Source organism: Rhododendron vialii, chromosome 12a (assembly GCF_030253575.1).
Source record: "Rhododendron vialii isolate Sample 1 chromosome 12a, ASM3025357v1".
Classification (NCBI taxonomy): Eukaryota; Viridiplantae; Streptophyta; class Magnoliopsida; order Ericales; family Ericaceae; genus Rhododendron; species Rhododendron vialii.
Window position 1 is genome coordinate 25,703,340 of NC_080568.1, and position 17,041 is coordinate 25,720,380.

The 17,041-nt window shown below is 38.3% G+C and overlaps 1 protein-coding gene across 1 annotated transcript; it reads right to left on the bottom strand.

Annotated features, from left to right (window-relative positions):
* Window positions 1–1,792: 1,792 nt before the first annotated feature.
* Window positions 1,793–16,368, bottom strand: LOC131311987 (golgin candidate 2). Its single transcript, XM_058339667.1, has 9 exons — window positions 14,641–16,368; window positions 10,277–10,387; window positions 9,572–9,631; window positions 7,927–7,984; window positions 4,553–4,596; window positions 4,304–4,396; window positions 3,017–3,142; window positions 2,559–2,606; window positions 1,793–2,438 (listed from the first exon to the last, which is right to left on the bottom strand). The coding sequence occupies exons 1-9, from the start codon at window positions 15,196–15,198 to the stop codon at window positions 2,091–2,093; spliced, it is 1,446 nt and encodes a 481-aa protein (XP_058195650.1). The 5' UTR covers window positions 15,199–16,368; the 3' UTR covers window positions 1,793–2,090.
* Between the last annotated feature and the right edge of the window lie 673 nt (window positions 16,369–17,041).

A 17,041-nucleotide genomic window follows, 5' to 3' on the forward strand; every position in this document is an offset into this window, starting at 1 on the left:
GCGGGTTCACAGGTTTAAAGGACAAAATGCAACTGCTAGAAAAGGTTTGGAAGTTGCAAATGCTAGACTAAAACTCCTTAAAGGGTGGATCTATAAAATACTCCATTTTAGAGGCTCTTTTTGTCCAGAGAACTCTGTGATTGGTTGTTTGGCTAAGTCTCAAAACGAACATTACTTTTAGGTGAAGGCTAGGCCATTTGAACTAGTCCAGTATAATCAGATGAGTCACATTGCTATGGAGTTTTGATGAAGTCCAATTGTGAAGTTGTTGGTTTACACTGCCTGTTTAGACTGTGTTCTCAATTTCTTGTTCACAATATAAGGACAAACACCGGGTAAGTAAGAAGTCTAGAAGTACATTTCATGGGGGGATAATGGATATGGGGTCCAAAACAGGGATAAGACTTATGCCCATTCTCTCTCCCAAAAAATATATAACGAAAGTTCATACTCCTATTTCATTTCATTGGGGACCTTTCCTGCATAAAGAAGATTTGACCAAAAGCTACTGAGAAAGTAGAAATCCAACTGAAATACTACTAACACCTGCTATCATAATCCGTAGTCCAACAACGCATGCAAATAAATGATAGATACATAACAACAACATCAATTGACAACCAAAATTATCAGAATAATAGCAGTAGCAGAACCACCCAAAACCAATATCATAACCTAACAGAAGTAACAATAGAAGAACATAGATTTAATCCGTACCTTCTCAAAATGGTTGAATAAGCTTGTATTCTTCAATTAATCTACAAGAAGAACATAGATTATAGATATATAACTGCAGAATTTGAGTTTCATAAAGAGGAACGAATATCAATGGAAGAGGGAGAGAGGGAGGGAGGAGCGTACCAGAACACATCACGAGATAGAGAAACGATAGGGATCGACAACAGACGGGTCAAACTTCTGTTTTAAAAACTGGGTAAAACCCCCTTTTCAACTTTTCATAATTTCCAGAAATTCTTAAAAAGTTTATAAAAAACAAAAAAGTAAAAATATGTTACCAAACAAGTTTTCTATATTAGTTTTCAAAAAATTGAAAATAAAAACCAAAAACTGAAAATAAAAAGGTTACCAAACAAGTTTTTTTTTCTTGTTTTGTTGTAATTCAAATTTTTTTCACGTTTGTTATTTTTGTGCCTAACTTATGTAGATTATTGATTCATCTCGAAAAGAAAAATTGGAAAAGTAAAAAATTGTCACCACTGTCGTCGGTGGTGCGTTGATTTTGGGGAGATTTCGTTCCATTTAGCTGTGTTTTTTTTTTAAGAGGTGGAGCCCACCGCTACGCACGTAGCGGTGGGGTGAGCGGTGAAGGAGACTTTCTGATAAAATAACGTGTGATGTGCAATTTTTTTGCAATTTAGTTTTCAATAAATCTACGGACACTCCTATCTTCATTATGCACTCATCCAGCGGGCTACGGTCAGAGCAAGCCGAAGACCAGCTGGTGGTGACAGAAGATATCCCACCGGTTTATTTCATGCGTTGTTATTCCTGTCTTCATCAAGGTTCATGTTCGCAAGAATTATTTTCCTTTTCCTTCATTATAACCTTGTTTAATGAAGACATGCCTTCTTGGAGTCGTGACATGTAACCTCTTTGTGCCCTAACCTCTTTGAGTTGAATTAATTAGACTCGAATCCCGAACTCCCCCTTGAAAGCCAAGGGGTACAACCAGACGAGCTAAAGAGCCATTTCAAATTTTAGCGAGCCGACCAAGAGCGGAGTTTAAATACCTCGGTTTGATCACAAACTTAAATTGTCCAACATTAGGATATCTACAAGCACCAATAGTATTACAAATAAGTTATCAGGGTAAACTATACAATACTTGATCTAATTCTTTCTTATTTACTTTCATGACTGCCTCACTGTTCTTACCTAAATGTATAGTTGAAAATGACTAATTTGCCCCTCTCAACTAGTAATAGTGAACACTCTCTCAGTGCATCCAGTGTGTTATCTCGGAATTGGGGGTAACGGCATAAATTACACCCCCAGGCAACAAGGACCTATAAAAAAAAATGGGGTAAAACCGACAGAAGACACAAATGTACAAAGTATCCATGTCTAAATCAGCCACCTCCGGTGTTATTGATACTCTCCAACGAAAAGACAGCACCTGACCTAGCCTCCTCGGACACCGGAGAGTGAGATAATAGAATGTACACCACCCAGAAATGAAGGCATACAAGGTAAACAAGAGACCACAGCCTAGCAGTGGAATTTCGTCTTAGAAAAATGGCCCCAGCACAAAAGATGGAGTCCAACTGCTGAACCAATGATCCGAAATGTTTCCGTCCTGATTGGATTCTTTCTTCAAACAGTGGCCTCAGCTTTGAGTTGGAAAACTCCCAAATCCCTGATTCGACATCAACAGCGTTTAGCGTTGATTTGTTTTCATCCAACAACCTTGAAACTGCCTGCAGAAAAGCATAGAACCTCATTCAGTTCATTTGGAGTGTAGAACATCTCAGAACGATAGTCATACACAACAACTAGACCCTAGTGTGGGTATCATTAGCACAGCGATGATGATGTACCTCAATTCTCAGCACATATGTTGCTTTCTCAGAAGACAGCGCCTCAACCTGAAAGAACGATCAGAATTAGAAAGGTTCATTGATCCAGAAATTTGATTTTTACGGACATGACATGACAGACACACGTTAAAGTGAATTATCTCCCAAAATTAGGAGACGGACACATTGGGAACACGTTGAAGATATGTATATGTGTGCATGTGTGCGCACACGCGCGTGTTGTAGGTGTACCTCTTATATTCACTCAAAAATCAGAAACAGTATTTGTTCAATGAGGAATAAAAAAAACTAAACTAAAGCTGACATGAAGATATAAAACAACAGTCATTAAATTAATAAGTAAGCATGACTTAATCTGGTATGATTCATTTTAGGGTTGACCTTTAAACTGAGAGCAATTTTATGCTTCATTACTGCAGGACATTACCAATTAAATCAAGTCGATTCATGAAACTAACCTGGGCCTGTTTCTGAATCAAATGATCAGTCAACTGACCAAGCCTTCGCCTGAGCTCAACTTCCACTTCAGTTGGATTCTCTAACTCTTGTCGGGTCATTTCAATATTTGATTCCAAAGTCTTGGCCTATGACAAACAAGAAAAGTGAGTTTAGAGATTTCAGAGCAGATGAATAAAAATAGAAGTTTCCAAACAAGAAACCAACCAGTAATAAGCTACAGTAACTGAGACAGGTGGCATCATATGGGAACCAAGGGCTATGATGCAAAAATTATCGACGGTATATATGATATATGATTGTATATAACTATTATGGACAGGAACTCTATTTTAAGATTTCAACACAAGAAGAAGAAGTAGGCTTAGATAAGCGAAGTAGAATTTGAAAGGGTCAGAAGCAAGTAAAACTTATGTCATCGACTCCCTCATACATATTTCAAAATTACACCTGTCCTTCTCCATCACGTGCCACCATGGTCCGTTAAGAACTGCAACTACATTACCAATACCAACAATAAAACTAACATGACCATCATTGCATGCCACATCACAACTTTTCGAGCTCACTCCAAGATCATACATTTCTAAATTATTTTGCCCATTTCTTAATAGGTGAGCCATTGGGACAATTGATGATATAGAAAATATCAAAATTGGCATCCAAAGTCATCAAGCCTCATATCGAATAGCGTACAGTCAGCTACAACGTCCAAGCATGTATTGTCTAGTGTCAAGCATAATGAGAGCGAAACTCTCAACTTTATTCCGACTATAGCCCTTCATTCCTCTTCATACCTTCATCCGTATCAAACTTCCAAATTGGCAAATCAAAACGAGTTCCAGACCCAATGAATGAATGACTGTCACAAACAGCGCATAACTTGGATGACCAAAGCTAGTACATGGCCTACAGGCTGCGACAGCCTCCTTCCCATCAATAGCATTAGCAACTAATCAGAACAGCAGTAACTTCCAACACAGTGAGCCAGTCAGGATCCATCGTCATAAGTTACGGAACAACACACTTTCCAAATTCTACCCACATACCAAGTTTACCTGTTTTTTAGATCAGAGAGAACCAAAAGAAATTTAATAGGAGTATATGACCGATGATAAACCGAACCAGCAGCCCTTTATAGTGCTATCTACTGTTTAGTCATTATTAGCTCAAGTTGTTGTATATTGCTGAAGTTCATTACTACTGCATTGCAAGGTATCACATTCCCACCTTTAACTGTGGCTATGTCATGTTAGGAGTACTGTGATATATCATCAATAAAAGTTCACCTTTTCCTGCAGTCGTCCAATTTTCTCAATTACGAAAGAGATCTCTGACTCAAGTATCTCACGCTCAAATTCAATTCCTTTTGAAGCAACCAACTGAAAAATATCCAGACAAAAATCAAAAGTTAGTCAAACAAGCTGGTTAGAAAAATCCAATTGAATTAACTATTACATAGCTATGGATGAAGAGCTGCAACCCTCATAACCCATCGCAATGCACTGCAATCATCATGCTGAGTAAAAAATACTCACTTGGTTTCCAGTGTCATGAGCAACCGAGATCTTCCTCCTGAGTTCTGTAACATTAACAGAAATGAGATTTTATTGGTTCATAGCATCAATAACAGAAAATAGAAGATGCATCAATCCAGGCGGGATCAACTTTCAAATAAACAACAATCAATGTTAGCTGAATTCTTCATTGACAAGAGAGAAGCATCTAGAATGCTCAGGCGCATTTTCTCTTGTCCATACATGGAAAGAGCATGGGCTCTTGCGTCAATACACATTTTAATGGCTCTGAATAAGCAAAAAGGCTTTAAAATCCGACTTTTAGGTCAAGTAAGCCAGAAAAAGGACTGTTAGAGCTTGTCCCACGTTGGTTAATTATAACCTCAAAAACTAGTATATGAGCTTGGGTGGCCTCTCCACTCATAGCCAATTTGGTTTTGAGTTGGATGCTTCAAGATGGTATTAGAACTAGGCTTTAGGAGGCTTTTGGACAAGACTCTCTTGATTGATTGCCCCGTTGTTTGTGCCAGAAGTGCACCTTATTTTGTAATGATCCAAATGTGATGGTTTTGTTTACCTCTCCATGTGTATCACGTGCGGGGGAGTGTTAGAGCTTGTTAGTTATGACCTCCAAAAATAGTATATGAGCCTAGGCAACCTCTCCACTCACAGCCAATTGGTTTTGTGTTGGATGCCAAAAACCGTAACTTGGCTTTTTTCTCAGCAAATAAGCTAATTTTGTTAGCTTATTGATGCAACCAAAATTAAAGGATAGATTGATTAGAGAGAGAAACTTCCGAAAAGAGTTACAAAGAGCCACTCTCACAATATTCTACCCTCAAAATCATAAAACTACAAATGAAAGACCGATGGCTAAGATAAAGGCTAGTGGAAAGCTTGGTAGAGTTGTACATCACGAGGCTAGGTACAACCGAGCAAAACAAAGCATAAAAGACTAGACTAAATTTAAAAAATGACATGTCATGACTCTACCACTTAAAAGAAAAACTTGTCATCAAGTTAGGGAATGTCATCACATGAGGCATCGACAAATAGGGCAGAAGGTGTTGCACATTGAACGTGTTACACTTACCCCAGTGAGGGCAAAATTGAACTTCGAAAGTGTCACGTTTCATCATTTAACTTTAAGAGCCCTGAGGGTGCCTTTCTTCGCTCAAGACAAATCATACAAAGTCCCCTTCTTCCAATAAAACCACCCTTTTGTGTGCATGAGCGCACGCCTGGTACTTAGCACTAGACTTCTCAACTTGGACTGACTTGAGCATGGATATCCTTAATAAATGCAGCCATGTCTGCCGCCTCAGTGCTTCCCTTATTTGAAATTAGTGAAGCAACTAAATCCATCATACTAGAAGGTTTCAAACTGCAAACCACTTCAAAGCTGTTAATGGTGCCATTTAGAGAGGAATTGAAAGAAAATTCGGCCAACAGGAGAATGCCATCTCAACTCTTGGAATGATCACCAAGCACCTCAACAAGTTCCTAAAGCTTCAGTTAACCACCTCCGTTTGACCATCGGTTAGGAGGATAAAAGGTAGTTACTAAAGTGTAGGTCAGTCCCAATTTTCTTCCACAAGGTCCTCCAAAAACGAGCAGGAAACTTTGCATCTATCTGAAACAATGGAGGTCAGAACACCGTGCAACTTGTAGACTTCCTTGAAGAAGAGATTAGAAATGTTGGCGGATTCCATAATCTTCTTGCAGGTAGAAGAGTGTCTCCAGTGGCGTAACAAAAACTGGAGTAAAAAATTTGTAAAGTTAGCAATATTGGTCCAAAATATGGCTCACAATGGTATAAGACCAAACTTAATGGGGACCACACACGCACTCTATTTTCTCTCTCTCTCTCTCTCTCTCTCTCTCTCTCTCTCTCTCTCTCTCTCTCTCTCTCTCTCCTTCCTCCCATCACTATCAATGGACCCACCCACTTACATTTATTCTCAAGTCTCTCTATCTCTCCCTACTAAAAATGGGTTTTTGATCATGGACTAAAAACGACCATTGTGGGACTTCACATTGTTAATCTTAGTAACCCCTTAATAAATGGATAACCAAAAGATGAGGTGGCAAGTTTTGATTATCCAATTTTGGTTATGCTATTGGAGATACCCTAGCATGAGTCATCTAGGAGAACCAGTCCACTACAATCATAGTAGAATCACTCCTTCATGCAGGAGGTAGCCTCAAGACAATCCATACGAATGCATCACCAAGGACCAACTGACACAGTCAAAGGGTAGTAAAACCCTGCATTAGTTGTCCCCTTCTTTGACATGTTTGGCACCTTCACGTGGCTTCCCACATCCTTCGTTATCCCCGGCCAATATCTATCTTGAAGCGACCTGAGAGTCTCATCTTCGCCAAATAGACCTAATTTGGGATGTTCAACCAACAATTTTTTCCTCAAAGAGCATTTGGGGAGGCACAACTTGAGTCCCTTAAACAGGAATACATCCTTCAACACATAAATCCAACAAGTAACTCCACCTGCCCTTTGTAAAGCATTGAAAATCTTACTAAAATAAGGATCATCGCTGTAGAAAGTGTGGAACTCTTCAAACCCACGGCTTTATTCTTCATTTCCACCAACACAGCCATCCTTCTACTCAAACCATCGGCCACCTTGTTGAGACCCTGACTTATGCCTTAAAGGAAGATGTGAATTGTTGAAATGTGTCTTGTTAATAAGTTGTTGGCTATTATTGTACTTAGAACTTCATGATCGGTACTAAGAACAAATTCCTTGTAGGCAAGATAATAGCTCTAATGCTTGCTTGCACTATGGCATAAAACTCAGTCATAGGAAAAGTATTTGAGCTTAGCACCATTTAACTTTTCACGAAACAACACAATGGGTTGACCTCCTTGGCTTAGGGCTCTACCAACCCCCCTCTTGATGCATCAAAATCAAGTTTAAAAGCCTTGTCAAATCACAAGGAAATTAACCGCCATAAATGGTAACAAACCCACTAAAATGCCTAACTTTGTAGACACCAAAGACGAGTAACTATCAGCAATAGACCTCTGTATCAGGAGGATTTAAACTTGTGAGCTCTAGAACAAGGTTCGAAGTTGATAAATGTTGAAAACACTCTAAGGGTTCCATGATATATTGTACATAGCAAGGTTCCCAACCTAAACTTTTTAAATGACTAGTGTCGAAGTCAAAACCCAAATAACTTATTCAAACGTCAAACCTATCTCATCCCAAACAACAACCGCATTTTCTTAAACTATATGTGCTCTATTATTCAATTTAATAAGCATTAACTGGTCAACTCATTACACTTTCAATAATAACCAACAAGAAGAATGCAAGAAAAAAGTACTTTGAAAAGCTGCAACTTCCAACTTATAAAGATCCAACGGCATACCTTCATGGGTTGCTTCTTTAACTTCAACTTGTAGCCGAAGTTCTGCCAGCTGATTCATCTAATCAACAAAAATAATGGGGAAATAAAAAATATAGTCAATGTGAGAAAGTTATTCCATAAACTAGAGAAAAAATAAATCAGATTTTCAGGATGGGGCCAAATTGCTAGTTATGTGCAGCAGTATCATAAGGTCATTGCAGCCCAAAATTTCGATTTCTGAATGGACATTAGACAAATCCAACTAGGAAGAAATTGTGCAACAAATAGGACTTAGTCAACAAGAATAACACACTCTAATACACTCTAAAACTTCTAAAGAAAGAAAATGATGCACACAAGCAAACTCAGTAGAAGCATTCATTAGAAGTTTGCGGGAAGAAAATCCAAATCACAGAAGGATACCCAAAAAGTGCATCTATTCAAAGCACAACATCAGCCGAGAGGGGAAAAATGGCAATGATATCATGACAGTTCCAGAACAAGGAAAAGGAAAAGGAAATAGAATACCCAAATACTGGGAGATAGCCTCAGTGTAGTTGCAATTGTGTCCATTGATTGGTAGATGCCAAATGCTACTACACTACTACAAACAATCTATATTGACATACCAATAAGTCCTAAGCGAAAAGCAAAGGCCCTCTCTTTCTTGCTTAGTTTTACAGTAAAGGGGCAATGCAAGAAATATGTGCACTCAATGAGGCTAGCCAAACCTTCACCAAAGATAAAATATCTCAATGTCGAACTTAGACCAGCGAAATCTTCCCAATCATATTATCACAGTTGCAGTTTTGCACCTTGTAACCTTCACTGAGGGTCACTAGCAGGCCAAAACATCGCTAAACTTGGAAAAGGTGCAAGTAAACACTTCGAATTTCAGGATCCATCTTATGAATGCAAGTTATCGTTTTGAATTCCTAGCATAAAGCAATGCATGCTCACAGAGTTCCAAAGCACTTCTTGACTTTACTAGTTATAGAGAGCATAAATGCAATCATGCAAAGTACTATCGAAAATATGCAGTCAATTTCAGATGTTAAGAAGCAAATATGATAGTAAAGCACATGTAAGAATGAAAGAAAAGAGATGGAGAAGACCATGTTTATCATTGTTTCAATTCCGCATACCTTCCTAGGTAAGGACAGGCAAGTCTATTTGAAATTAAAGCAAACAATACCAATTTAGTTTAGTTTTTCCAAGGGCATCTAGAACTAACATTCGTCATCGATCTTTCATCGTTTTATACTCTCTTTCATCATTTTATACTCTACAAATTTCACATTATAACTAGTTTTTCCAGGGGCAACTGGAATTAACATTTGTCATTGATCTTTCATCATTCTATACCAGTATTCTAAAAATTGGAATTATCGGCGATTAATTGCTAGTGGGGCCTATCTGACTAGATCCAACTAATTGTTATGCACCGATTAATCGCCAATTACTAGGCCTCAAAGCTCAAAGGTGGCCGACTGCCCGACTAGCGCCTAGCGACTTTTAGAACATTGTTTAACACACATTTCACATTAAAGAGAAGGCCAAAAGTTGAAACCGATGACAATTCTGCTAGCAGCAGAAACTAGAAACATGAAAAAGGCGAATAGAAAATGGAATTTACCAAACAATTGAAATTAGAATCCCACTATACCTCTACTTCAACTTTCCACTGCGCAGCAGCAAGCGAACATGCAAGATCAGCATTTGCAATCTGCAAAATTTATTAATTTAATAAATGAAGAAAAGCTATTGCCACCTTACTCTGGACAGTCTAACACAGGGAAAGACTAAGAAACCACATCACACGTCCAAGACTATATGCTGTTCAATCAAAAGTTCAAGTTCATTAACTTGCTTCATCATGCATAAATGATTTCACTAAAGAACACTTTGACAAACATCTTTTTCTCCCATTTCTCATAGCAAATCCTTGTATTTCTAGAGCACTAAAACTGCAAGGCGTACTTCCAATTTGTAATCACCAACCAATTTTAACATAAATACAAAAACAAGCCGCCAGCATTATAAAAGCTTAACATCAAATATATATATAAATATAAAAAACCACATTTGTTTGGTGCTTAAAGTAGAAAATAACTAGAACACGCTTAATTGCAAGGGACATTCTACCTCAGTCAGGAAACAAGCTACAAGTAATAAAGGTTCAATTGCTCTACTAAAGGATTTTCTTTTCTTCAATCCTTTCACTTGGACTGCATTACAATTAGTTTGACAATTCATTTCTAACTACGTAGTTTTGGATTTGTGCAGAATTCTTACAGGGAAAATTGTTGTAGAGGATCAGGATCCGAGAAAAACAAGCAAGATAGTGACATTTGTACTACTGTAGTAGTACCTCAAGTTTCGCCATTCGTCCAAGGGCTTCCATTCTAGTACTATTATGTTTTTGCTTCTCCAATTCGACAGCCTCCATTGTTTCCATCATACTGTTCTGCAGTTCCGAAGCCTGAAACCGAACAAAAATTAAATATGAATTGACCTTATAATCAGGTCAGATGATGCTCAAACTACTATTGTTGGAACAGAGGTAGATTCTGCAAATAGGAAGTATCAGAATTGCTGCATCAGAGATGGGAAGCAAAGACAAAAGAAAGACACCTTCATTGACATTCGATAGCTATAATATAAGTGAAAGAAGTAATGGTTGATATCTAAAATATTAGGAAAGGGTCCAATGCACCAAAAAATAACATATTGGGCTAAGGACTTACGCAAAAAAAATGATAGCAACTTGTTTGATCCGTTTTATGGAGAACTAAGAAGCACTGACACTTGAAAGAAGGTGGCGTCTTCGCACATGCCGGACACCAACCCTCTCGGATGCTGTCGGACACGTGCCAAATACTCTTTTTCTGTGTCTATAATTAGAAGATAAAAACTCTTAATTCAGATACATATACTGCACTCTTTCTGCAACGTGCAGTGGCGCCACTAGGTGGAAGAGTATGGGGTCTGCCAACCCCAAAAGGAAAATGAAATTTGCTACAATCATAGTAAAAAAAGGTAATTAGTTAATAATGATTCCATTGAAATATTGCACTGACACCACAATGTTGCGCAAAATACCAGAGAATTGCTTATATTAGAACAATCTACCACTTACACTTTTTCTGTCGGGTTCTCTCTTTGTTATTTGTGGTCTCTTTGAGAGTTAAATTTCTACAAATTAGAACTCAAATTTTTGGAATTGTAAAATTGGTGACTTGAAGCGCTTTTTCAACAATGATATAAATAAAGAGAAGGTTGTATAATTGAATGGCAAACTAATAATTGAACATTCGCTTAGTCACACATAGAGAAAAGGGAGTATATGCAACAAAGTCAATACATTAATCTCCGTCACATGTAATTGTAAAACTTCATGTACTTACCTACTAATTATTGAAAACAAAAAAGACAGCATTCATGCAAGTGTTAGATTTCTTTTACTCCTTGGTTAGAAGTTTGAATGAGCTTGTTATATATGTTGTATTTTGAAGTAGGTGGTTAATTTTTTGCTAGCGTTGATTTTATTTTTCCATATTATTATTGGTAGTTAAGTTTATAAATGACCCCACCAAACAAGATTCCTAGAGTCGCCACTAGCAATGTGTCCAACATTTCTTAGGTGTCTATGACAGAGTTAATACGTAATCAACACTTCTTAGACGCTTACTACCATAGTACCATGTAATTACCAACATTTGGAATTTGGCAAATCACTATCTTAAACGAGTTGGAAAATATAACTGTTATGGCTAATCAATATTTAAACTTCAATTAAGATTTGTAGAGAACTACAAAGAATAAGTTTTAAGGATTTCTTGAGTCTTGTGCTCTTGTGTCCGTCTATTTTTTTCATTATTTATTGTATCTTGTAAACTATGTGAATTTCGAATGCAAACTATACCTGATTCAACATATCCACAACGTGTCTGTGTGCTACTTTTTAGAGAAATATCGTATCCGCTTTTCCATGTCGTGTCTGTGTCAGTGATTCTTAGACCGAGAATGTCTACGGTTCAAGTCCGTACAGCCCTATAATTAAGAAATTTAAAAAAGTTGCAAAATCTAGTCTTGTTTGATGTTTATAACTGCCGGCAGTTCAACAGAATAAAATCATTCTTGTCAGCTCACTCACAAGTCACGAGGATCAGTTAGAAGAAAAAAACAAGAAAACAAAAAAATGTTTCAATGCATCCAATGTGTATTTCCCAAATCTCAATCTAAGTCGTTTTTGTTCTAGTTTATTTGTGTTCGTATGAGAGGAAATTGTGCAGTTTGGGATAACATACGAATCCAGCCTTGAGGGACATATAATCTGTTAATGTGCGTAGGCGCTTCCTATTTTTTGGTTTTATGTCGCAGCAAACGACGTTACATCCTACAATAGTACACAACACGTGAAAATAAGGGAGGCATGGCCTTATTTAAAAGTTAAAAGCCAGCTGATTCACATAAGATTCACAATAGTACCACCCAACAGCTATTTGTTTTTCTTTAATAGGTAGACCAGCCATCAAAGGGTCAAAGACGTATAGAGTAGTCGAATTACATGTTTTTCATCTATTCAGAAAGGCATATGATGTAGAATTCGTAATAGAACCTATCAAATGGTGAAAGACATATAAAATAGTTGAATTATATGTTTTTCATCTATTCTAAAAGGCATAACATGTAGAACTCGTAACTTTGAAAAAATAGAGCAATGCATAGCAAGGAAACAACAGAAACGAAAATTTTGGAATTTCACATACATCATGATTCAAGAACCAACACCATCATGTTTACCGAAAATTTTGAGTCATTTTTACATAGTTTATAAGTTAAAATGCTACTGAACATATTTGACGGTGTTTATCATATTCGACTATTCGTGAATTACGAGTTTACCCGTGCTTTCTTAACTTTACAAATTCTTAAATTCCAAAGGTGGCCCATGGGTCATAATTAGGCGACATATAAAGTTACAGGCTTCATAATCATCGAATCCTCTTCATAGGATTAAATAATGCCACCGAGAAATATCCATGTCATCTAGCTATCCAAAGAAATGCATTTAATTGTCATAGAGAGTTGACTTATGAGATCTTGAGGTAGAATTTGGGTTGAACTTGCCTAACCTTTGCGAGGTAAAGCATCCCTTTCCCATCCTCTACTTCATTCTCTTTCTCCTTTTGTTGCAGAAAGAACCCAATGAATTTTATTGTCACTATTTGCAGCCCTCAAACAGCACCTTTCAGCCCAAGCTCTATCAAGTCACTCGCACCCAAATCAACCTATCATTTCTCTTACCTATTAGCCCTTTGATTTTAGGTGCAACTTACTCAAGGTTTATTCCTCCAATAGCCACATCAATTTCTCAAATCCATCAAGCCATCACTCTCGTAAACCAAACGTGTCTCATGTTTCCGATCTAGAAACTTTTCAAGCATCTGCCACCTTACAGAACCCTACACTATCAACTTTCTATGGCTGCAACGTTCATGAAGAAGAGGAGGGAAATGTTGTTCACTTAGCATAAGCCTTCACCTAGACAACTCATTTAATAGCTTACATGTAGAAATCCCAACATCAACATTTAAACTTATTTAAGTCGCATTTGTCTTGCCCTAATGTGAGCTTTTCTTACCTTTTTGATAGCTATGTAGAATACTAGAATTCTATATAGCACGGATACGGACATGGACACAACAAAGGAAAAGGACACGGATATGGGACACGGAAACAACGAGGGACACAACATCATTTTTTGTTTTTTAAAATTATTCTTTTTATCATGCAAACCTACAATAAATCACTAAATAAGTAGGTTAGGGCTCCTATCAAATGCATAAATGATCAATGGTGTATGCCTGTGCACATACAAGTATCTTTTATATTCACTTTTGGCTCAATACTTTTGAAATTATAAATATTTCAGCGTAAAAAGCTTTTAAAATTTATAAAAATCATCCTGTCATGTCTGTATGTGTCCTTGGATGTCCCCAGAGTGTCATACCATAAAGAAATATTAAGGTTTAATGGACCTGCCACAGTGTGTGTCCCCGCATGTCATATGTACCTTGTCCCCAGAGTGTTCGGCATGGATACGAAAATCTCTAGGAGTCTCGGTACTTCATAGGTAATGCTACACTTATTCAAGGCCAGGCATGAATCTAAACATGCCTGAGTCAAGTTTCCCAGACCAGGGGAAAACCTTTTTACCTTCTTTTTTTTTTTTTTACTTTAACTCGTATTAGCTTTGAACAGAGTGAGGTATTTCTTCCTCTTACTTTTCAATTCTGCCCTCCTGGTAACACTTTGGATAGTCTTTACTCTTATAATTGCATCAAAAAGAAAATGACTTTAGTTTTTTTGCTAGATACTCCATAAAGAAAAAATTCAAATATTACTATTTTTCAACCACTGTAGTTCGAATATCTAGGCAAATGTATTAAAGTTTGGTGCAAAACTAGAGATGAATAACACTACAAATGACTAAATAAAGTATGAAACAGATTTGTGTAAGAGAATTATAGGAGGATCATTCATGGCAGAACTAAACATGGAGTGGATGTTTGCCATTGCTGCTCCTAAGACTTTTGCTTAAATTCAAGTTTTTTTTTCCCCTCCAAAATAGCTGAAGGCTGCTAAGTTAATAACATAAACAAGAAATGATTCCACCAACATCAAATAGACCAAAAAATATGAAGGTAATAGCAAAAACGGAAGTATTACCTCCTGTGCTTGCTGGTTGGCTCGTTCCTCAAGTATTTTCTCTAAGCTCTGTTTCTCCCCCTCCAATCTGGCAACCATATTTTCTCGTTCTTTGATAGCCTCCAAGGCTTTTGCTGCGGCTTTTTCAGCTAGAATCTGTGCCTTCCTCCTCCTCCTTTCTTCCTTTTCACGTTCAATTTCCGAGTCAGAGGTTGAAGTTGAATCTGTCTCTGAAGCAGACCCTCCATCACTTAGTGAAGAAGGGGTAAATGTAGAAGACCCTTTCTTCTTAGAAGAATGACTCCTTGGCCCAACAGTCGGTTTGTCAATTTCCCCAAAAGAACTCCTCACTCTACTGTGATCATCACCTTTTCCAATCTTCAAATCGGAAACCCCATCACCAACTCTACCAACTAAAGAATCCTTATCCGCCAGAGTTTCTGACACACTGTTTCTTTCTTCATTTGCCTCATTCTTCTCCATCCCAACAAGGCTAGGACTCCTCTCCTTCCCATCCAATTCTCTTCCTTCTGCATAATTATCTTCACTTCCTGATTTTACTCTTGAATTTCTCTGCATCGTATCTGCAACCTTAGATTCCTCCCCATCAGAAATCTTTCCACCATTTACTTTATTTACCAACGGAACACGGGATTTTGGTGAAGCCCTCAACCCAGTATTCTGACCCTTCTGGTTCCTCTTCACCTCCAGTCCAGACAAATTTGAGCCCAAAACGCCCTTCCTCCGACCATCCTTCCTGACCCCACGAATCCCAGAAACTCCATTACTGCGACTAGCTGATGTTGCCTGGCTGGGCACACTAAGTAGTTCAGTCCAATCACTGTCGGTAAGCCCGGACTTAGGAGGGCTCACAGAAGGTTTTACTACATTCACAACCAATGCCCCAACATCCTCACCGCTTCCTCTATTATTACCATTACTAGTTTCATTCGAATTACGATCACTCCGTATTTTCCCAATCAAATCACTCGTTTCCGCAACATCCTTATTCTTCTTTTTCAGCTGATCTTTCAATGGCACCACCACTTCAGTGCTCCTCCAAGGGTTTTCAGAACTCAACTCATCGGACCGCGACTTTTCGATCTTCCCTAACGACTCTGCCGCTTGCTGATCGATCTGAGCAATCCATCAAAACGTTTCGAAATCAAAATACCTAAAAATCTTAAATTTACCACTCACTCCGTCCCAATTTGCTAGTCCTTCCTTAAGGTTCGTGTCATTTTTCAATTACTTATATCTTGTAATCTACAATGTTTTACGTGATTTTTAAAACTTTGTTTACCAGAACTAATTGAGATCTATCAATTAAAACTATTATCGACTAAAAAATATAACCAATTTTTATTTAACAGGCGACGTTGATTGAAGGGGGAGAGAAGGGATGAGCTCTGTTTGGTTGCCGATAAACTAACAGGGTAGAAGGGAACGAGTAATGGAGGGCAACCAAACGGAGCGTGGGGAATGACTTGCCTGCTGTAGGAAAGTCTCGGCGACTTTGATTTTGGAGGAGATCCAGCCGGCCATGGTCGTGCGGTTGAGGGGCGTTGTTTGGATCGGCACTGGGGGCGCATGGAGGTCCCTAGTCACGCGTGGTGGTGCATTTTGGTGGAGTGGTGCTTGATGATTTGAGATGAAGTTGGGGAGATGCGAGAACGGTGAGACATCGGAGAGGAGAGAGAGAGAGAGAGAGATGCGAAGACTCAAGCGACCGCTACAAGTAACAGTGACATTTTTCCACACAGAAAAGCTACGTGCACATCATGCTGTGCACAGATTCCGTTTTCTTCCGTCTCGGGTCGCACAAAGATGATCGGAGCCGCTCATTTTGTTCAAAATATGTTGTTTAAGATCTCTGTAAAAAAACAGCTCTTTTTCCACATCGGAAAACCTATAGGGACCGACGGGTCCGGCACCGAAATTGTACCGATGGCCACGTCTGGCAGTCTCTGGCCACCAGACGGCCGATCCGACCCGTCCAAAAATTCTAAAAAAAAAAAACGAGGGGGCTTGGATGAGAATCAATAGCATCCAATGTGTGTAGGATACTTGATTCAAACACCCTATTTTTCGTGTATATATACATACATGTATATATGAAAAAATGGGGTGTTTGGATCGAACATCTAAGCACGCCAGATGCCGTTGATTCCCACGAAAGCTCACTCGGTTTTTTTTTTTTAAAATTTGGACGGCTCGGATCGACCGTCCAGTGGCCGGAGACAGCCTGGCACGACTGTCCGTACGATTTCGGTGCCGGACCAGTCTGTCCATGTCACTTTTCACATACATCAGGGAATTTTTTTTTTTTCTGAGTTTTCATGAATAAGATGTACGGCGCTCGCATCTCGCGCGTTCAAAAGTGTCTTGAACGGTTCGAATTAAAAATAAACTATTATCAGTC

Bases quoted from the DNA above. Each gene is read 5' to 3' on its own strand.
- LOC131311987 (XM_058339667.1), bottom strand. From the start codon at position 15,198: ATGCAGAGAAATTCAAGAGTAAAATCAGGAAGTGAAGATAATTATGCA. The intron at 9,632-10,276 runs GTACTACTACAG...TAAATTTTGCAG, and splicing joins GACGAATGGCGAAACTTGAG to ATTGCAAATGCTGATCTTGC. The intron at 2,607-3,016 runs GTTAGTTTCATG...TCGTTCTTTCAG, and splicing joins TGATTCAGAAACAGGCCCAG to GTTGAGGCGCTGTCTTCTGA.